The following is a 16,212-nucleotide window of genomic DNA, read 5'->3' on the forward strand; positions in this document are numbered from 1 at the left end:
ACATCCTCACCTGATACAAAGTGCTCATATGTGACGACAATTACAGCGTTGCCGGCTGTTAACATCTGCCAACTGATAGCCTGACAGCGAATTATTAATATACAATGACAACCAATTACCTTTAAACCCGCCGTTCAGACACGTTTAATTGGCCACTTAACTTTCCGCAAGGAAAGGCCCCTCAAGGCCCCCGACGACAAACGCAGAAAAAGCAGCGCAAACATCGGTGCGGGGGCAATCAAAGCCCACCCAGGCCTCAGTGATTACAGCGAGCGCGGATAACAATGAATGAGACGAGAGCAGGGAACAACAGGGCATTAATAATGGAGTGCAACTGCTTGCCTTTCACTCTGCCCTATAGGGGTCCTTGGGGCCCGAGAGTCATCACAGTGACAATACCTGGACAGAGAGAGAAATCATTAACCATCCAAAGTGGCGGTGGTGGGGTGGGGGGGGGGGGGGGGTGGAGGGGGGGCAGGTCTCCTGCAGCCTCTGCCCCTGATGACTAGCACAGGTTTTGTTAATGTGGCCAATCAGAAAGCAGTCTAGTGTGATTTCAAATTAACGCCGGTGACCAAATGACATTGGTCGCTGGTCTCCCACAGATCTTGGCTCGCTGACATATGTCTGGACACCAAAATTACAACGATTTGTCTTCACTGTACCCTGACCAAGTATTATCGATTCACCCCCTTTGCGTGTTAAGGTGTGTTGACTATTTTCACCATAGGAGAGCAATAAGTGAGAGGTTCTCTTCCCCCCATGGGAACTGGAATAGAGATCACAGTTTAGCACAACATATTTGGAGCTTTTGACCAGGTAGCCTATATGTAGAATATACACAAACGGTTAGATATACAAATATATAAATATATAAATATACATGTACATATATGTACATGAAAAACAGTTCTTTATGGTGCATCAACGTCCCTGAATAAACCTTTCCACTCTCTCTCTCTCTCTCTCTCTCTCTCTCTCTCTCTCTCTCTCTCTCTCTCTCTCTCTGTCTATAGATATAGATATATAGCTATCCAAAATATACATTAAGTTAAATCTATTTTCGATGCTGCCGGTAAAGCTCAGCTGAAGCTATAGTAAGTGCTTCAATAATTCATGAATAGAGAATGTTGTTTATTTAAAATATTAATATTTATGATATAATATTAGATATTAAAGCCTATGGAAACTGTGTTTGTTTCTTTTTTGTGAAGTCTATAATGAGCTGAAGGAAAGACAATCCGGTACGCCCCCCCGTCGATTTCCCTCCATGACACTTCTCTCTGGATCTACCCGCTCGGCCATAATTAGCCGAGTTGGACTTTTTACGTTCTAACCGGAAAGTTTGGGTTCGGATAATAAAGATTCCCCAGGCCTGAGACTCTCCTCTCCTCTCCAATCCATACGAGAGAGGCTCATGTTCAGAAAGTATAAATATGAAGTCCCCTGGGTCTCCAGCAGACAGCCGTGATTCATATAAACCTTGAGCAAGGACACTGAGCCAAGTCTGGCAGCGCTGGAGTCACTCTGACTGCTTATTACTCCGCCTGATGCTGACTGCAATGCCATCGCTCTCTCCCTAATGGAAAATATGTGCATCTGTTGTCTTTTTATTGTACTGCTCTTATAGTTTTACTCCAGCGAAGGAAAATCATTGAGGATGTATGCGGAAATTTAAATGTGTGGATTGCAATAATAAGCTTTGAGTGTTTGGTTATGCAAATGAAACGTGTGTGTGTGTGTGTTGTGTGTGTGTGTCGTGTTTGTTTGTGTGTGTGTCATGTTTGTCTGTGTGTGTGTGTGTGTGTGTGTGTGTGTGTGTGTGTGTGTGTGTGTGTGTGTGGAAAAAAAGTGTAGAAGTACGTGGGTTGTGTAGTTAGTTAAAGGCAGTGAGAGAGACTGTTTGGAGACCTTGGCTCGTGTTTTAGTTAATTAACTTCAGTGTTTCACAGCACAAATGCCTGGCTTCTGGCATCACACTCACACCTCCTGTTAGTGCTCATTTATCATTTATCAAGGAGCCGCCCGCAGGTGACTTTGGTCATGTTAAGGGTAGCTTCTATATATTCTAGAAGCATTTTCTTGGTCATTTGTTGGAATTCTCACATCACGTCGACAGCACATCAATACATCAAATGCGCTGACAAAAAATAAGAGATCTGGCATCATGTGGCTGTCACATGCCTGTAATAAGAACCAATCGTCCAATCGTCTCGTTCACTCAGCTCATCATCCCAAAGGAAATGATTGGAATGTGTACCTGTCTGACCTCCTACCTGTGTGCATTCACTGGGCTTCCACTGGGCGAGGCAGACCCGTGGTTAAAGCTAACAAGCTAGCTGTGTGTTTTTTTCGGGAGGGACTTTGGAGGGAGATCTGAAGGGAGGGGGTTTCTATCAGAATCAAACTGGTTCCTCAAAATTGCCGACCCGAGCTCTAATGAGCACAGGCTGGAACGAAAGCGTTGCTTGTGTGGGGCAAATGGGCTAATTTGAACTGGGAACATGTTGGCAGCTTGTGTTGCATTAACCAAAAAAGGACCTTCAAGCGATCACTGTGACCATTAAAAGTTGAACTCATGAATATTTCCTTCTTTGGCTGTGCCCTGAAACATAAGACAGCAGGTAGTCTGTGTTATGGGGGTTTGCCTCAGCTACTGTGTTCTTTCCATTGCCCCTAACAACCGCACACACATGGAAATACATACAAACACACACAGACACACAGACACACAGACACACACACCCTCACCTGCATCTTTGACTCTTTGTTCTGCTGGCGGGGTGGGGGTGGCGGGGGGGGGGGGGGTGGAGACTTCCAGCTTGTAAAGGGGAAGTGGTTCTGATGACGCAGTCCAAACCAAAGGTCATCTCAAGGAGAGACGGAATCACGTCCTCGCTCACGACACAATCAGCCATCAGCCCCTAAGCAGGACGACAATGGGCCTGATGCAGAAGGGGGTGATCTCAGGCATTAGGCCGCAATCAGTGTAGGGCTCTTCAGGGTAATGGCTGGCTCCAGCCTCCTGTTGGCCCCTCTCTCATCAGGGCTGCTTGACTGGAGGGCAGCGTCAGAGTCTGGAGGTCAAACCAGGCTTGATACCCCCCGGTGAGCCGCGACTTTCCACCGCCACGCCTCTGACCCGCAGGGCTCTTCATTAATAGATTACAGAGTGAGTTGGATTTCGTTTGATTGACTCTTTCATGTGTTAAGCTGTGACGTGCGCCACTTAGTATTGCAACGCCATTAGTTGCAATGCAAAAGTGGCATCGGTGGCCTACTGGTTAAGGAGTTTGGACTGGTAACCGGAGGGTGGCCGGTTCGGATGATGATGGATTCCCTCGAGCAAGGCACCTGAAACCCCCAGGTGCATCGGTTCATCGGCTCGCTGATGGGTCAAAAGCAGAGAAAGAATTTCCCCCCAAAAAGGGACAATAAAAGGATAACTTAGCATATTACTGCTTTTCCACTCGTTTCATTTTAATTTCAAACCTTTATTTATACTCGTAGGGCATTGAGGTTCCCCTCGCTTACAGTGTCGACGAGTTTACATCAGAGGACATGCAAAAATAAAATAAGAAACACCAGAAGCAACATTTTTCAAATATATATATATATGTATATATAAATAAATCGATAAACTAAAAACAGTTGCAATTTGATGAGTTTTAACACCAAGTTTCTAAAAACAGTAGCAGGCGGGAGTACCTCTAACTTTAGTGTTTGTTGCAGAGCGTTCCAAGTGCTAGGGGCATCAAAGAGGAAGGCAGTTTTGCCAAGATCTGAGCGCACACTAGGAACCCTGAGAGTGAGCCAGGTGTTGGATCTGTGACAGAATGCTGTCCCGTCCTGTCCTGATGTCCCGTCCTGATGTCTTGTCTGTGATGCATGTAAATAGAGCTGCCTGGGATGCAAGACAAAGTACTATCGTATGTTAATACTAATGAATCATCAATAAATGCTCAGAGGTTAAATAGCTACTGTTGATACTTAATGTTAATTGGCTAACCGTTAAGTTAACGATGGTCGAGATATGATTCACCAACGGTGTTCCAGTTAATTGAGATATGAATGTATAAATTATAACGGTTAACCCTAACCAACTTACCCCAACCTTACCTCCCATAATAATGTTTATTACTGCATGAAATAATGTTAATAATGGTTGGTCCATTAACTGTTCATTTACTGTAAGTTAATTCTTAGTCAATGCTTATTACTGCATGAACTAATGTTATTGATGTTTAATTATTATACCCTTAAGTGTTCAAAATATAAAAGTATAAAGCGATAATATAGCTATATATTTCAGAGGGCTTCTGTGACATAGGCCTATAAGCAAACGCATAGAGGCGCCCTAGTTTTTTCATAAGAAAGGGGAATAAAGTTAATAGGAATGGAAAAGACTCTTCTACGTTGTCATTCTTCCTGTCTGTGTACCCTAGCTGCTCCTCTCCGCCCAGGCACACAGGCCCAGCCAACCACCTGCGCTGCATTGACCCTGCTGGAGCGGAACGGAGGGATTGACCGCTGGAATGGAGAGAGAGATGAGTGATCCCACTCGGCCCGGCCTTTGTGGATGAAAATACAATGCAGCAAAAAAAACAATATTATCCCGCATTGCCTGGCGGTCGGCTTCGATAGAGGCACTGATGTGACCGATTTTCTCACTGATAAGATGGAGGGGGGTTGAACCACCCGGCTGATTTGATTAGCGAGCGAGCGGCCGATCACAGTCGCTGAGTAACACCTGGAAGCTCGTCACGCTGCAGCGCACACGAGCACAACACGTCCACAACACGCCCCCCAGCGGTGGCTTCCTGTTGGGGGGGACGACGACAGGCAATCTAATTCTGACGAAGAAGCAAGAATGGAATAAACAACTGAGTCTGCAGCTCCTACCCCACCACACGTCCAAGATGAAGACTTCTAGTCCATGAATCAATGTAGAAACATCAAAATACGGAATAGGAATTGTATAAACATGGATTCAAAGAAGCCAAAGTTATCAAAGAAAGTAAAACTCCTAAAGGTCCTTCCCAATGGCGTCCTCTGCTCTTTAAACTAGGTCTTGAACTTCAACTTGAACTTCCCAGTCATACAGTTTACTGTTCTCTCTCTCTCTCTCTCTCTCTCTCTCTCTCTCTCTCTCTCTCTCTCTCTCTCTCTCTCTCTCTCTCTCTCTCTCTCTCCATATCCGTGGATACCAAAACAATAATCATGTAAATTGCAATAATGTTGCCATTTATGCATTAGCATAGCATTAGCATTGCATTATGCTTTGTAAAAAAAAACCTGACTCATTAACATATTAAGAGATTCACTTTAAGCATCCAATAAACGATATATAATGGTCAAAATGAAATGTATTCAAAATGGGATACGACACCCAAATGTATATCGTCAACAATATCAGACAAATGTCCCAGCATGGGTGTTGCATCAATAAGGTCTGGTTAAAAATGTTTAATTATCGAAATGTGTTCTAATGTGGATATAATACGTGGTTTAAAACACATCAGAAGGAAAACAAATTGATCAATTGAACATTATTGAATATGTGTAACAATTCATGTACAGTTCATATCGAGCTGGGTTTCCAATAATAAACAAATGGCGCCCCCTTGTGCAAATATGCTGATATGAATAACCTCTGTGTCGATCTTAAAATAGGATCGTATTTCACATCATGACTCCCGTCCAGTTTCAAAGTATTTACAATCATATAATTTAACACATGCAAAACTCACAAAAAAACAATTATTCAATCGGTGCAGTTTTTTTTGCTATCGAGGCGTTCGAGGCTACCGTCGGAACGACGAGCCGAGGCGCGCATCCGCGTCATGATGACGTCTCGCGCATGCGCGCTTTGCTCGCCAAACCAACAGTAAACACATACAACACGTCCATGAGTAACCCCGCAACGCTGCTGACCGCCATTAAACTCGACTACTACCAAACGGCCGCATATCGGTAAGTAGACAGCGACACCGTCGACACCGGGGTGGGGGTTGAAGTGCACACGGCGTCCGTTCGTCCCGTCCCGAGTCGGGGAGGCGGTCTGCTGATGATTGGGGGGGTCGGTGATCCAGCAACACTTTATAATGTGACAGCAGCTCGGCCAGCTAATGACGTACTATCACTAGATCAACTACAACTGGAGCTCACACTTCTTCTGCATCATATAATGAGAGCATTATCATCTAATGTGATCATCTGTCTATCCACGGGGACCTGATGCCCCCCTAACCCTAACCCTAACGACCCGATAACTAGACTGGAGCTCACTGACCATCTGGGGGTTAGTCATCCTGTGTCTCCTCTCCTATGTCCTCCTGTGTCTCCTATGTCCTCCTGTGTCTCCTCTCCTCTGTCCTCCTGTGTCTCCTCCCCTATGTCCTCCTATGTCCCCCTGTGTCTCCTCTCCTGTGTCCTCCTGTGTCTCCTCTCCTAGTAAACATCACCCCCTCTACATACCTAAAGCTGGTAAGGCTGTTTATATGAGAAGCTCTTATGTGTCATACTGGTGTGAAATCTCTGTCGCGACAGCAGGCGATGTGCTGTGACAGCCTCTCCTGGCTGTCCCAGGCCTGTATCAGAGAGAGAACTGGGTGTACTCTTCATGTTTTAAAGATGTCTGTGTGATTGTGTGTGGTTGTACACACAACCTGTCTGTGTGGTTGTAAACAGTGACATGTCAGTTCTGCTGCTTGACTCCAGGGAGTTAGGATCATCATGAGATTAACAGTAGCCACAGAGCCTGGAAGAGGTGCAGATTTTGCAATCAGTACTGGCCCACAGACTATATATAGGGTGAGACAACTACATAATCGTGCTATTCCTCAAGCCTATTCCTTATTCCTTAGTCCATCCACACACGAGCATTTGACAATATCCTCACCTTGTCAGGTAGTCTATGGGCCTTGTTCTGGGTTGGCTCCTTTCAAAGTCTAGCGCACTGTTGGCTGCCTGGTTCCTCCAAAAGCGCCCCGGCCAGTAACAGTGTGGTGTCCTGTAGGTGTGGCTATGGGGAAGTCCTTCTCCCTCTTTGCTAAGCATTCATGCAGCGGCGATCGGACTCTTCTGGAGGATGAGGCCAAGGATGAGGACGGTGAAGGGAAGGATGTGTCGCAGTTCCCCTACGTGGAGTTCACCGGGAGGGACAGCGTCACCTGCCCCACGTGTCAGGGGACCGGGAGGATTCCCAGAGGTAAGGAGGAGAAAGGCCCACCACGTTAACATTCAGAAGGATTTGAAGAGGGCTTCACACTATCGGAAACTAGTGATCGACCGATAATATCGGCCGGCCGATATGATCGTTTTTTGCGCGTATCGGTCATCGGCTAAGGCTTGGAAACACGGCATTGGGAGCTTGCTTTTATTCTTTGCTATTTGTTTTGCGATATGTTCGGTGAAAGGTGGTTAACATGCCCCTCTGCAGTCATCACTGTGGCCGCCTAACTCTGTCCATTAGAGGGGTGTGGGTCACCTCTTTTTAATTACCCATAAATAGTTTTACTATGTTTGATAAGTGGCATTGTAATGGAAAAATTTGACACCTATTACATTTCTTTCGATATGTATAATGTATATGGTCAACGACAAGGAAAAATCCAAAATCTTATTTTTGGAACGCTCATATGATGCGATACTTGTCATGTATTACAAACAGCTGCGATGATGTATGTGTGGAGAGACAAATACTTTGGTGACATTGTTGACCATGAACATACCGAAGCCTAACTGCTTATTAAAAACTCGATGGTTGGGTTTCCAGGCCAGGAGAATCAGCTGGTTGCATTGATTCCATACAGCGACCAACGGCTGAGGCCCAGACGCACGTAAGTGAACCGTTTATCTCTCGTGACTCATGTTTGGGATGCGGATGAGTGATGAGACTCCGGGCTGTAAGATGTTCCTCAGAGTCGCAGTGATGACGTTGTAGTAGGCCTGGGCGATATGGCTGAAAGACATATCACGATATAACTTGATCATATTGATCGATATCGATAACTAGTGATCATTGTAATGATCTAAAAAGACTAGGGATTACCATGCTGGATTTAAACACTTCTGTTTAACACTTAATATGACCTGCCACTGTTATTCATTGATAAATACTCCAATGTCGATAACAATGAAAAACACTTAAATATTGTAAATAAGTATGGAACCGTGTTTGTGTAACAAACCCAGCTGCCAGATTCGGTGGTCCGGTCTCTTATCGATATATATATTGAACATGTTTTAGATTTATACTGATCAAAAGTCTATCACGATATGACAATTCATTGTTTTATTGCCCAGGCCTACGTTGTACCCTCCGTAAAATCTGGAGCAAGTTTGACAGCCCATGGATACAGGCTCATGTTTAGATTCGACCCCAGCCTCCAGTCTATGACAACAGGATGTACGTTCTATGAACACATGAAGGCGCCTGCATGCTCCAACCCCCCCTCTCTGTGCCCCGCCGTCCTCCAGGAAGCTGTACGTCACGGCCTCGGTGCTGGTGTGTCTGCTGCTGTCCAGCCTGGCCGTGTTCTTCCTGTTCCCGCGCACCATCGACGTGTCCCACGTGGGGGTCAAGTCTGTGTTCGTCAACTACGACCAGGAGAAGCGCATCGTGTACCTCAACATCACGGTGAGCCTTCGCTTCTTAAATTGACCGCCTGTCTGTTAGGGGCGGGAATCTCTTGGCGCCTCACGATTCGATTCCGATTCAGAGGTCAACGATTCGATTCTAGAACGATTATCGATGCATCTCGATGCAACAATTTTTTTTATTTACATTTCCATGCGTGATTTTCAAAAATATATATACTTCAGAGTTTGCTAATCACTTCCTACTTTTGTGACGATCATTAAAGACAATCAACAGATGAATTACCTTGTCTAATATTTAATATTGAATAAAGTCGGTTCTCTGCACAGAGAACCCGCAGGCAGAAAGGAGAGTTTTCTGTAGCGCTCTGCAGCAGGAGAACAGAATGTTACAGCAGGCGAACAAATTGAATAAAATTAATTCCGATGATTAACTTATCTGCATCGAAGAACCTATTATTTTTCCCACCCCCTACTGTCGGTGTACGTGCGTTTTGATCGGAGCACGTTAGCCGTCAGCTGACAGGTAGCGCATGACTAGCGCCAGAACTAGCCCCGCCCCTTTAGACGGCACTGAGGCCGTATGGCGGCCGCATGCAGCTCTGTAGGGGGTCACCGCGGCCACACCCCGCTACCACTCATGCAGCGTCACCCCCCCCCCCCACCCCCACCCCGAGGGGTCAAGTTGCAGCGACGGTGGGACACCGTGTGGTCTGGTCGCTAGGGCGCGCACAGTTGGAACACACGTTGGAACATTCTGGCTCCTCAGCTTTACGGCACATCTATATATTGGTTGGACCCTTACACGATGCGCCAGGTCAAAGTGGAGAGTGATTCGACAACCCTCCGCCGTTAGGCGTGTGACTCTACCAAATCACTCTGGGTCATAACGGCCTCCACAACGCCGCGCGCAGGCACCCCGCCGTGCATCAGATAAACGATGCTACAATCACAGCGTGTCGGGTGTCCACACACTCATGGATTAGTAATGATTGCTTAGTCTGGTTGCCATGGTAGGGACAAACAAGCTATCCTTCAGCAAACAACGCGGCCAACCACTCATGTGATTCAACTTAAAATCGCTGTTTCATTTCATATCGTGTACTGACAAACAAACTGGACACAAGGGAAATGTTATTACTGACGTGGGATCTGAAGTGACTCACTTAGAGAGTAGCGGTACAACCTAGCTCAAGTGGCCAGGACCAAAGGCAGACACCCCATAATGAAGGTTTAAACTAATGTCTTTATTGCACTAAGGAAATAAAGGTTATTTATTAACCCAACCTGAGCCCAATTAATCCAGGATGAACTGCCAATTGAACTGCTGTAAAAGTGGCGTTGCATAATGAAGGTATGGAATGTGCACGTCAGTGAATTAGTGGTGTGTGTGTTAGGGTGAGGTGACGCGGGTAAAGTGTTTCAGGGCTAGAGATCATAATTACTGAAGAGAAGAGATAATTACTGAATGATAATGCTTTTAATTGTACACTAAATTAAAAACGATAATATAATATATAATATAAAAACTGATGATATACCTGAACTGAATGTTCTGTGATCCGGTTGTTCTAGGTTATGTTTTTCTAAATGAGTCCTTATTCAGTAAATTGGTTGGTTTGGTTGAACGCTCATTTACATGTCAAAATAGTCTTTAATACCCTGGAAATCCAGAGTTCTCGCGAGAGCACAATTTGAATTTGCTCAGCAACTCTGGGAAGAAGCAATATACTCACTCCCCGATTCCCCTGGCCCAGAACATTAACCAATCACATCAGGTGTATCTGATATAGGCGGGCCCGAAAGCGCTGCTGTTTTACCGACCGGATACGGCAAGAGTCTTATCTATTGGTTCGCTCCGCTGGTCTGGATACGTCACCCCTTGTATTCTTCTGAATGGTCGTAAGTGTTATCCAATTGCGTGCAGCGATATCTTCAAAACGCACGCTTGGTGCCGCCCCTCGAGTCGGGCCGTTTTCATTACTCGTCGCCAGACCCCTACAGCGTTCTAGACGTGGGTCTGGGCTTTCCAGGCTAGGTGGAACCTACACGCCCTTACGTGTGTGTGACTGAGAAACGGCCTCACTGTCCCTCAGAACACCCTGAACATCACCAACAACAACTACTACTCCGTGGAGGTGGCCAACATCACCGCCCAGGTGCAGTTCGCCAAGACGGTGATCGGAAAGTCTCGCATCAACAACATCACGGCCATCAGCCCGCTGGACATGAAGCAGGTGACTAGCTCCGCTCCGAGCCTAGCCACCGAAGCCTTTGCTTTTGCCTTGTGTTGTTCTAGAAGGTTTGAGGCTCGCTCTAAACGTCTTCTGTGTGTATTTGCTTGCCCCCCCTCAGATCGATTACATGGTGTCGACGGTTCTAGCGGATGACATGAGCTACATGTAGTGAGTACAGTCCTGTACAGTGCAGTGGGAACAAAGGCAGGCACCAAGTGGGTGTGATGATCATTTTCTGAGCTGGAGCTTGGGTCCCAGGCCTAACACAGGTTGGGATCTACTGGCCTGATAGATATTTGTGATTGGCCCACTGTGTCTCATTGCGTTGCTATGCTAAGCAGAACTAGCCATGCTATGGCTAGCCATGCCAGCTTCCACCCCAAAATTGTTTAATGTCTTTATCAAGAGGATGGATCTCTGAATCACCAGCATCACATGACCCCAATCAAAATGCTAGGAGGAGGACGATGAAGAAGATGAGTTTGGATCTCAGAAGTGTGTGTGTGTGTGTGTGTGTGTGTGTGTGTGTGTGTGTGTGTGTGTGTGTGTGTGTGTGTGTGTGTGTGTGTGTGTGTGTGTGTGTGTGTGTGTGTGTGTGTGTGTGTGTGTGTGTGCGCGCGTTCCAGCTACGTTTGCGTTCCAGCTACGTCTGATCACAACAATTCATAAGCTAATAGTTGTAAGATGGAGTCACGGTCTCTGTTCTCCTCCTCTCTGGGCTTAAGGTTCTGAGTGTTTATTGATTGAGTAGTTGCCTAATGTAATGCGTTTCCCTCCCCAGTGACTACTGCACTCTGCAGACCATCCGGGTGCACAACATCGTCGTCATGATGCAGTAAGTATCCGCTGAGCAAGCAAAACTACCCGTTAAGCGCCTGTGGCTTTTGCTCCACTTACTTTCCATTGTTTTCGTCGTTCAAAGCGCCCCGTTAAAGCTGCAGTAGGCGAGGAGTTTCTATTTCAGTGTTGCCCAAAAAAAACTAGCAAGAAATGGACCCATCGAGACACGCTCTGCTGTGAGTGTCTTTCATTGACCAGTGTAGCAGCAGTGCAGAGATATTCCCTTCTAAAGTTACACTGAGACCCATCCCTTCTAACCAATTAAAGCGGCTCAAAGAGAAAGAGTGTCACGCCTGGCTGTCCACCAACTTTGTGGACACAATATATATAGCTTTTTGAGCGTATAGTTTGCTAACTAGTAGGGCTAGCTGGTTGTAAAGTTATAAGTTATAAGATAACTTGTTGACTTGTAAACTGAAAGTTTGATCGCGGCTCCTCCTAGCTGAGTGTCGAGGTGTCCCTGAGCGAGACGCCCTCACCCTAACTGCTCGCGACGACTCCGCCGTCTGTGTACAAATGGTTGTGAGCCGCTTTGGATAAAGCTTATAATATCTCTGCATTGCTGCTACACTGGTCAATAAAACTCACTCTCGGTAGACAGTGGGTCGGTGACGTGTCTACATTACATATGTTATAGCAGAATTCACACAAAGAAACGGTAGCTATACAAAGCATGTGCTAGTGTTACCTACCTTGTGACCCTTGAGGAGCGGTGTGTGTGTGTGTGTGTGCAGTCGCCTCGCCCTGACCCACCCTGCTGTCCCCCCTCAGGGTGATGGTCACCACCACGTACTTCGGCCACGCCGAGCAGGTGTCCATGGAGATGTACCAGTACGTGGACTGTGGTGGGAACACCACATCTAACCACGGCATGAGCATACCGGCCAACCTGTTCCAGCCTTCCCAGTGAAAACCCCCTCCGGTCGCCGCCCCCCCCCCCCCCCCCCCCTCCTCCACGTTCATTCATTCATTCATTCGACCCTTCCTCGTCCCTGACTTAATGTTGTGTTGGTCATACATGTTGCCTGTTGCGCACAGATGCCGGCGACAGGAACCGATAGGAAAAAAAACAGGATGACGAATTCTAAACTCGAACGCACCAAGTCTTTTTTTTTTTTATTATAAGCTAGAAAGAATGCACCTGAGGCTGCAAATAAATCCACGAGGCGTCCCTCTGAACGACGCGCTCGAGGTGTAAACTACTGATTAGCCGGCGCATTCAAGGAGAAAATGATAAGATTGTTCAAAGGTCCGTTATTCCATTTTTGGGCAAAAAAATAGAGTTGCACATCGAGCTGTTTCAGCACCAAGCTTTTTGTTGGTTGTTAACCGTGTATAAGCTTCTTCCCTTCCTAGGGAGCACCTAGTTAACTCACTTTCTATGTTGAAGCTGCTTCAGCCCTGGGGTAGAGCTGTCGTTCCAGCAGCTGTGTGCTTATGTTTATGTATTTATGACTCCAGGGCCATTACGGTCTGATGAAAGATTTAACTCGAGACTGTTTGCTAATTTTGTTATTATTGTCATGGATACGAGTGACTTAACCTATCGGAAAGGATGATAATCACTTTAGTTTGTGACTACTACTAAAACTCCTTCATTCACGTAAACACGCGCATGTCGACATGCATTCCCGTAGGAAAGTTGTTTTAACGTTTCGATTTTGAAAAAGGAAAGTATTCTTTTTTTTGTGTAGGAGTCTGAACCACTTTGCTTAGCACACTTTGGATAGCACATTTGTATATCACCTTTACGAGATTGCACCAAATTTACGAAATATTAAATGCACACGGATGAATACCTTATTTTCATCTCGACAAGTGAAATGTTTGTAATATCATACAGAAGCCAATGAAGCATGAGTTATTCAGTTCAACTTTAATATTTTCTTATGAAATGAACTACTTTCCTTCTGGTGAGTAGGGTGAGCTTCATACAACATAAAATACTTATTATTATATATATATTTTTGACGAGACTTCCACAGGCGTGCCGTGTGTTTTCTAAGATTAATTAGATTATCTCGGTATAAAAACACATGGTCTTACCTTAGGTATTCACACCATTTGATCAAGGGAGTAAACAAGGAAAATCTAGGAAATGAAATGACTTCTTCCACCTCATGTTCAGAACTCAAGATTATATTCTGTGACGGTTCCACGTTTTACATTCATGGTCATTTGGACTTCCACATTTCTCATTATTTATAGAAATAAATGAAAAGGGCATATACCTTTTACACATTGCTTTGGCTCCTGTGCGTTCTTGCTGTGTTTTAGCTAGGCCACTTAGGAAGACATCCGGCTTCCTGGAGGCCCTTCCCCCAGACTGGAGCACTGCTACCGACTGCTGCATTATTCACACACACATATATATATATATATATATATATATATATATATATATATATATATATATATATATATATATATATATATATATATATATATATATATATATATATATATATATTAGGGCTATCAAGCGATTAAAAAAAATCACTTGGCTCTGTGATTAATTAATGTAAATTAATCACATACACATACCATTTTGCCGAGAAAGTATTTCAAAATAATTTTATTCAAATAAATGATGGCAGATGAGTGATTCAATGAGTAATAGACATAATAGACTTTAAAGTTCAATGTTCAAAGTTATTATATTTAAAACATGTCTTTCATTAACATATGGTGCATTTTAAGATCAAATTAATAACATTTCCATCTCACTCAAGATGCAATGCATTTCAGGCAAAAAATATACAATACTTTGTTTTGACTATAACACTTTTCCTTGAATACTGTATGTGCCAAAAGAAAACTCAATCTGAAAGAAAAACATAATAAAATAATAATCTGCGTTCATTTTTTAACGCGTTATTTTCTCCGTGATTAATTAATTGAAATGAACACGTTAATTTGACAGCCCTAATATATATATATATATATATATATATACACAACTCTAAAATGTTAGGAGGCAATGCCATCTGGGGTTGATTTGAGATGCAGCCACTAACCACAAGAGCAGCCTACTGGATACTTTATCAATACTATAACTTTATTAATTAAACTCCTGAAAAAGACCCTGATCAGAAGAACTGAGATCAGTGGGCAGCTTCGCGCCCACTGAGAGATTTGAAAGTGTCCTGTGACCTCCTGGAACATGACGCTTTGAGTCTGGCCGAATATTTGCATTTTTGATGGCATTAACATTCTGCTCATTAGAGCTCATCTTACGTATGTAAAAATATTACAGTATTAGACAGACGTTCGTCCGACACCTCGATATTTCCTAACCCAAAATAAGTTCATTTTGACCATTTCTGATAAAGCAGAATTCACACGTAAAGTATTTATTTCCCTTGTATCATTGGTACTACATTAACGTCCTCAGGGATTCGAGCCATGTTCCACCTATCTGCCTCATTCTCCAGTGTGAAAGATGTACGTTTGAATCACTTTAAAGCGGCTGTATGTTCGATTTAAGGGGTTCAGAATTTTAGCTAACTAAATCCCCTGTTTCTCAGCAATTAAGTAATTAAGTGTTGATAAATCACGCACCTGTGATTGATGGACGAAGACTCCCCCTAACAATCAGGGAGAGAGCCCTGATTGGCCAGGAATGAGTCCGGAGCATTGTCAAATCGAAACGGGCTCAGAGAGGCGGGCGCCATCACCTGGACAGAGGTTGTCGTTCGGAGAGTTGGAGACCCCTTGATTGACACTTGCAACCCCCTGAGCCTCTCCAGAGCCTCTCCAGAGCCTCTCCAGCAAGATTTCAGGGGCCTCTGGAAAAAATCTTTAAAAAGCTCTGAATAATCTGCATTTTTTTGTCGGCATCGTCAAATTATTATTATTATTATGCATTTGCGGTTTCTTTACCACTAATTGAAGGGAGTAATTCGGGCAGAAGAATCTCACGCTCTGATCGTTGTATCGCTATGCCTGTATCAACACCAGCCACTAGAGGCTGCTCATGGGATAGCTTATCATGCAGTTTAACGGCAACTTTTCTAATCCCCCAAGAAAGCCAAAGAAAGCAACAGACGACTCACAAGAAGCAGTGGACAAAACCAATGGTTTTATTGCCATTTTGTGCATGAACTTTGACAAGGCAGGTTACACAAGTATGGTTTAACATGTGGGATAAACACTGTGTCCCAGTGGTGCGCTCCAGTCACTGGCGCGTCTCTGTATTTGATTGACGGCTTGTTAGCCGCGTGACAGCGCGCTAGTCCCGCCCACACTCGCTGCTCAAAGGAAACGAGAGACGTGATGACATGTCAAACAGAAAGCATTCGGGGGGAGGACGACAACAACAACACCTTCTATTATTGCACACATCTAGTTTACCAGCGCCAGGGTATGGTGGACACTGCATAAGCTATATTTCTGGACAAGGTGCTGAAATGTAGTCAGAAGACCACAACGTTGCTTAATCCTGTTTTCTTAAAGCCACATATGTACAAAATAAGGATGCAGGAATTCCACGAGCACACAATATATCAAAATAAATGTTTTTTTTTTTTTGATT

At 44.6% G+C, this 16,212-nt stretch overlaps 1 protein-coding gene across 1 annotated transcript; it reads left to right on the top strand.

Moving 5' to 3' along the window:
• Window positions 1–5,892: 5,892 nt before the first annotated feature.
• On the top strand, window positions 5,893–13,916 carry tmem106bb (transmembrane protein 106Bb). The gene is made up of 8 exons (XM_084485007.1): window positions 5,893–5,973; window positions 7,019–7,210; window positions 7,778–7,841; window positions 8,482–8,641; window positions 10,698–10,838; window positions 10,957–11,006; window positions 11,620–11,673; window positions 12,450–13,916. The coding sequence occupies exons 2-8, from the start codon at window positions 7,027–7,029 to the stop codon at window positions 12,586–12,588; spliced, it is 792 nt and encodes a 263-aa protein (XP_084341133.1). The 5' UTR covers window positions 5,893–5,973; window positions 7,019–7,026; the 3' UTR covers window positions 12,589–13,916.
• The last annotated feature ends 2,296 nt before the right edge of the window (window positions 13,917–16,212 follow it).

Source organism: Micromesistius poutassou, assembly GCF_964030765.1.
Source record: "Micromesistius poutassou genome assembly, chromosome: 20".
Lineage (NCBI taxonomy): Eukaryota > Metazoa > Chordata > Actinopteri > Gadiformes > Gadidae > Micromesistius > Micromesistius poutassou.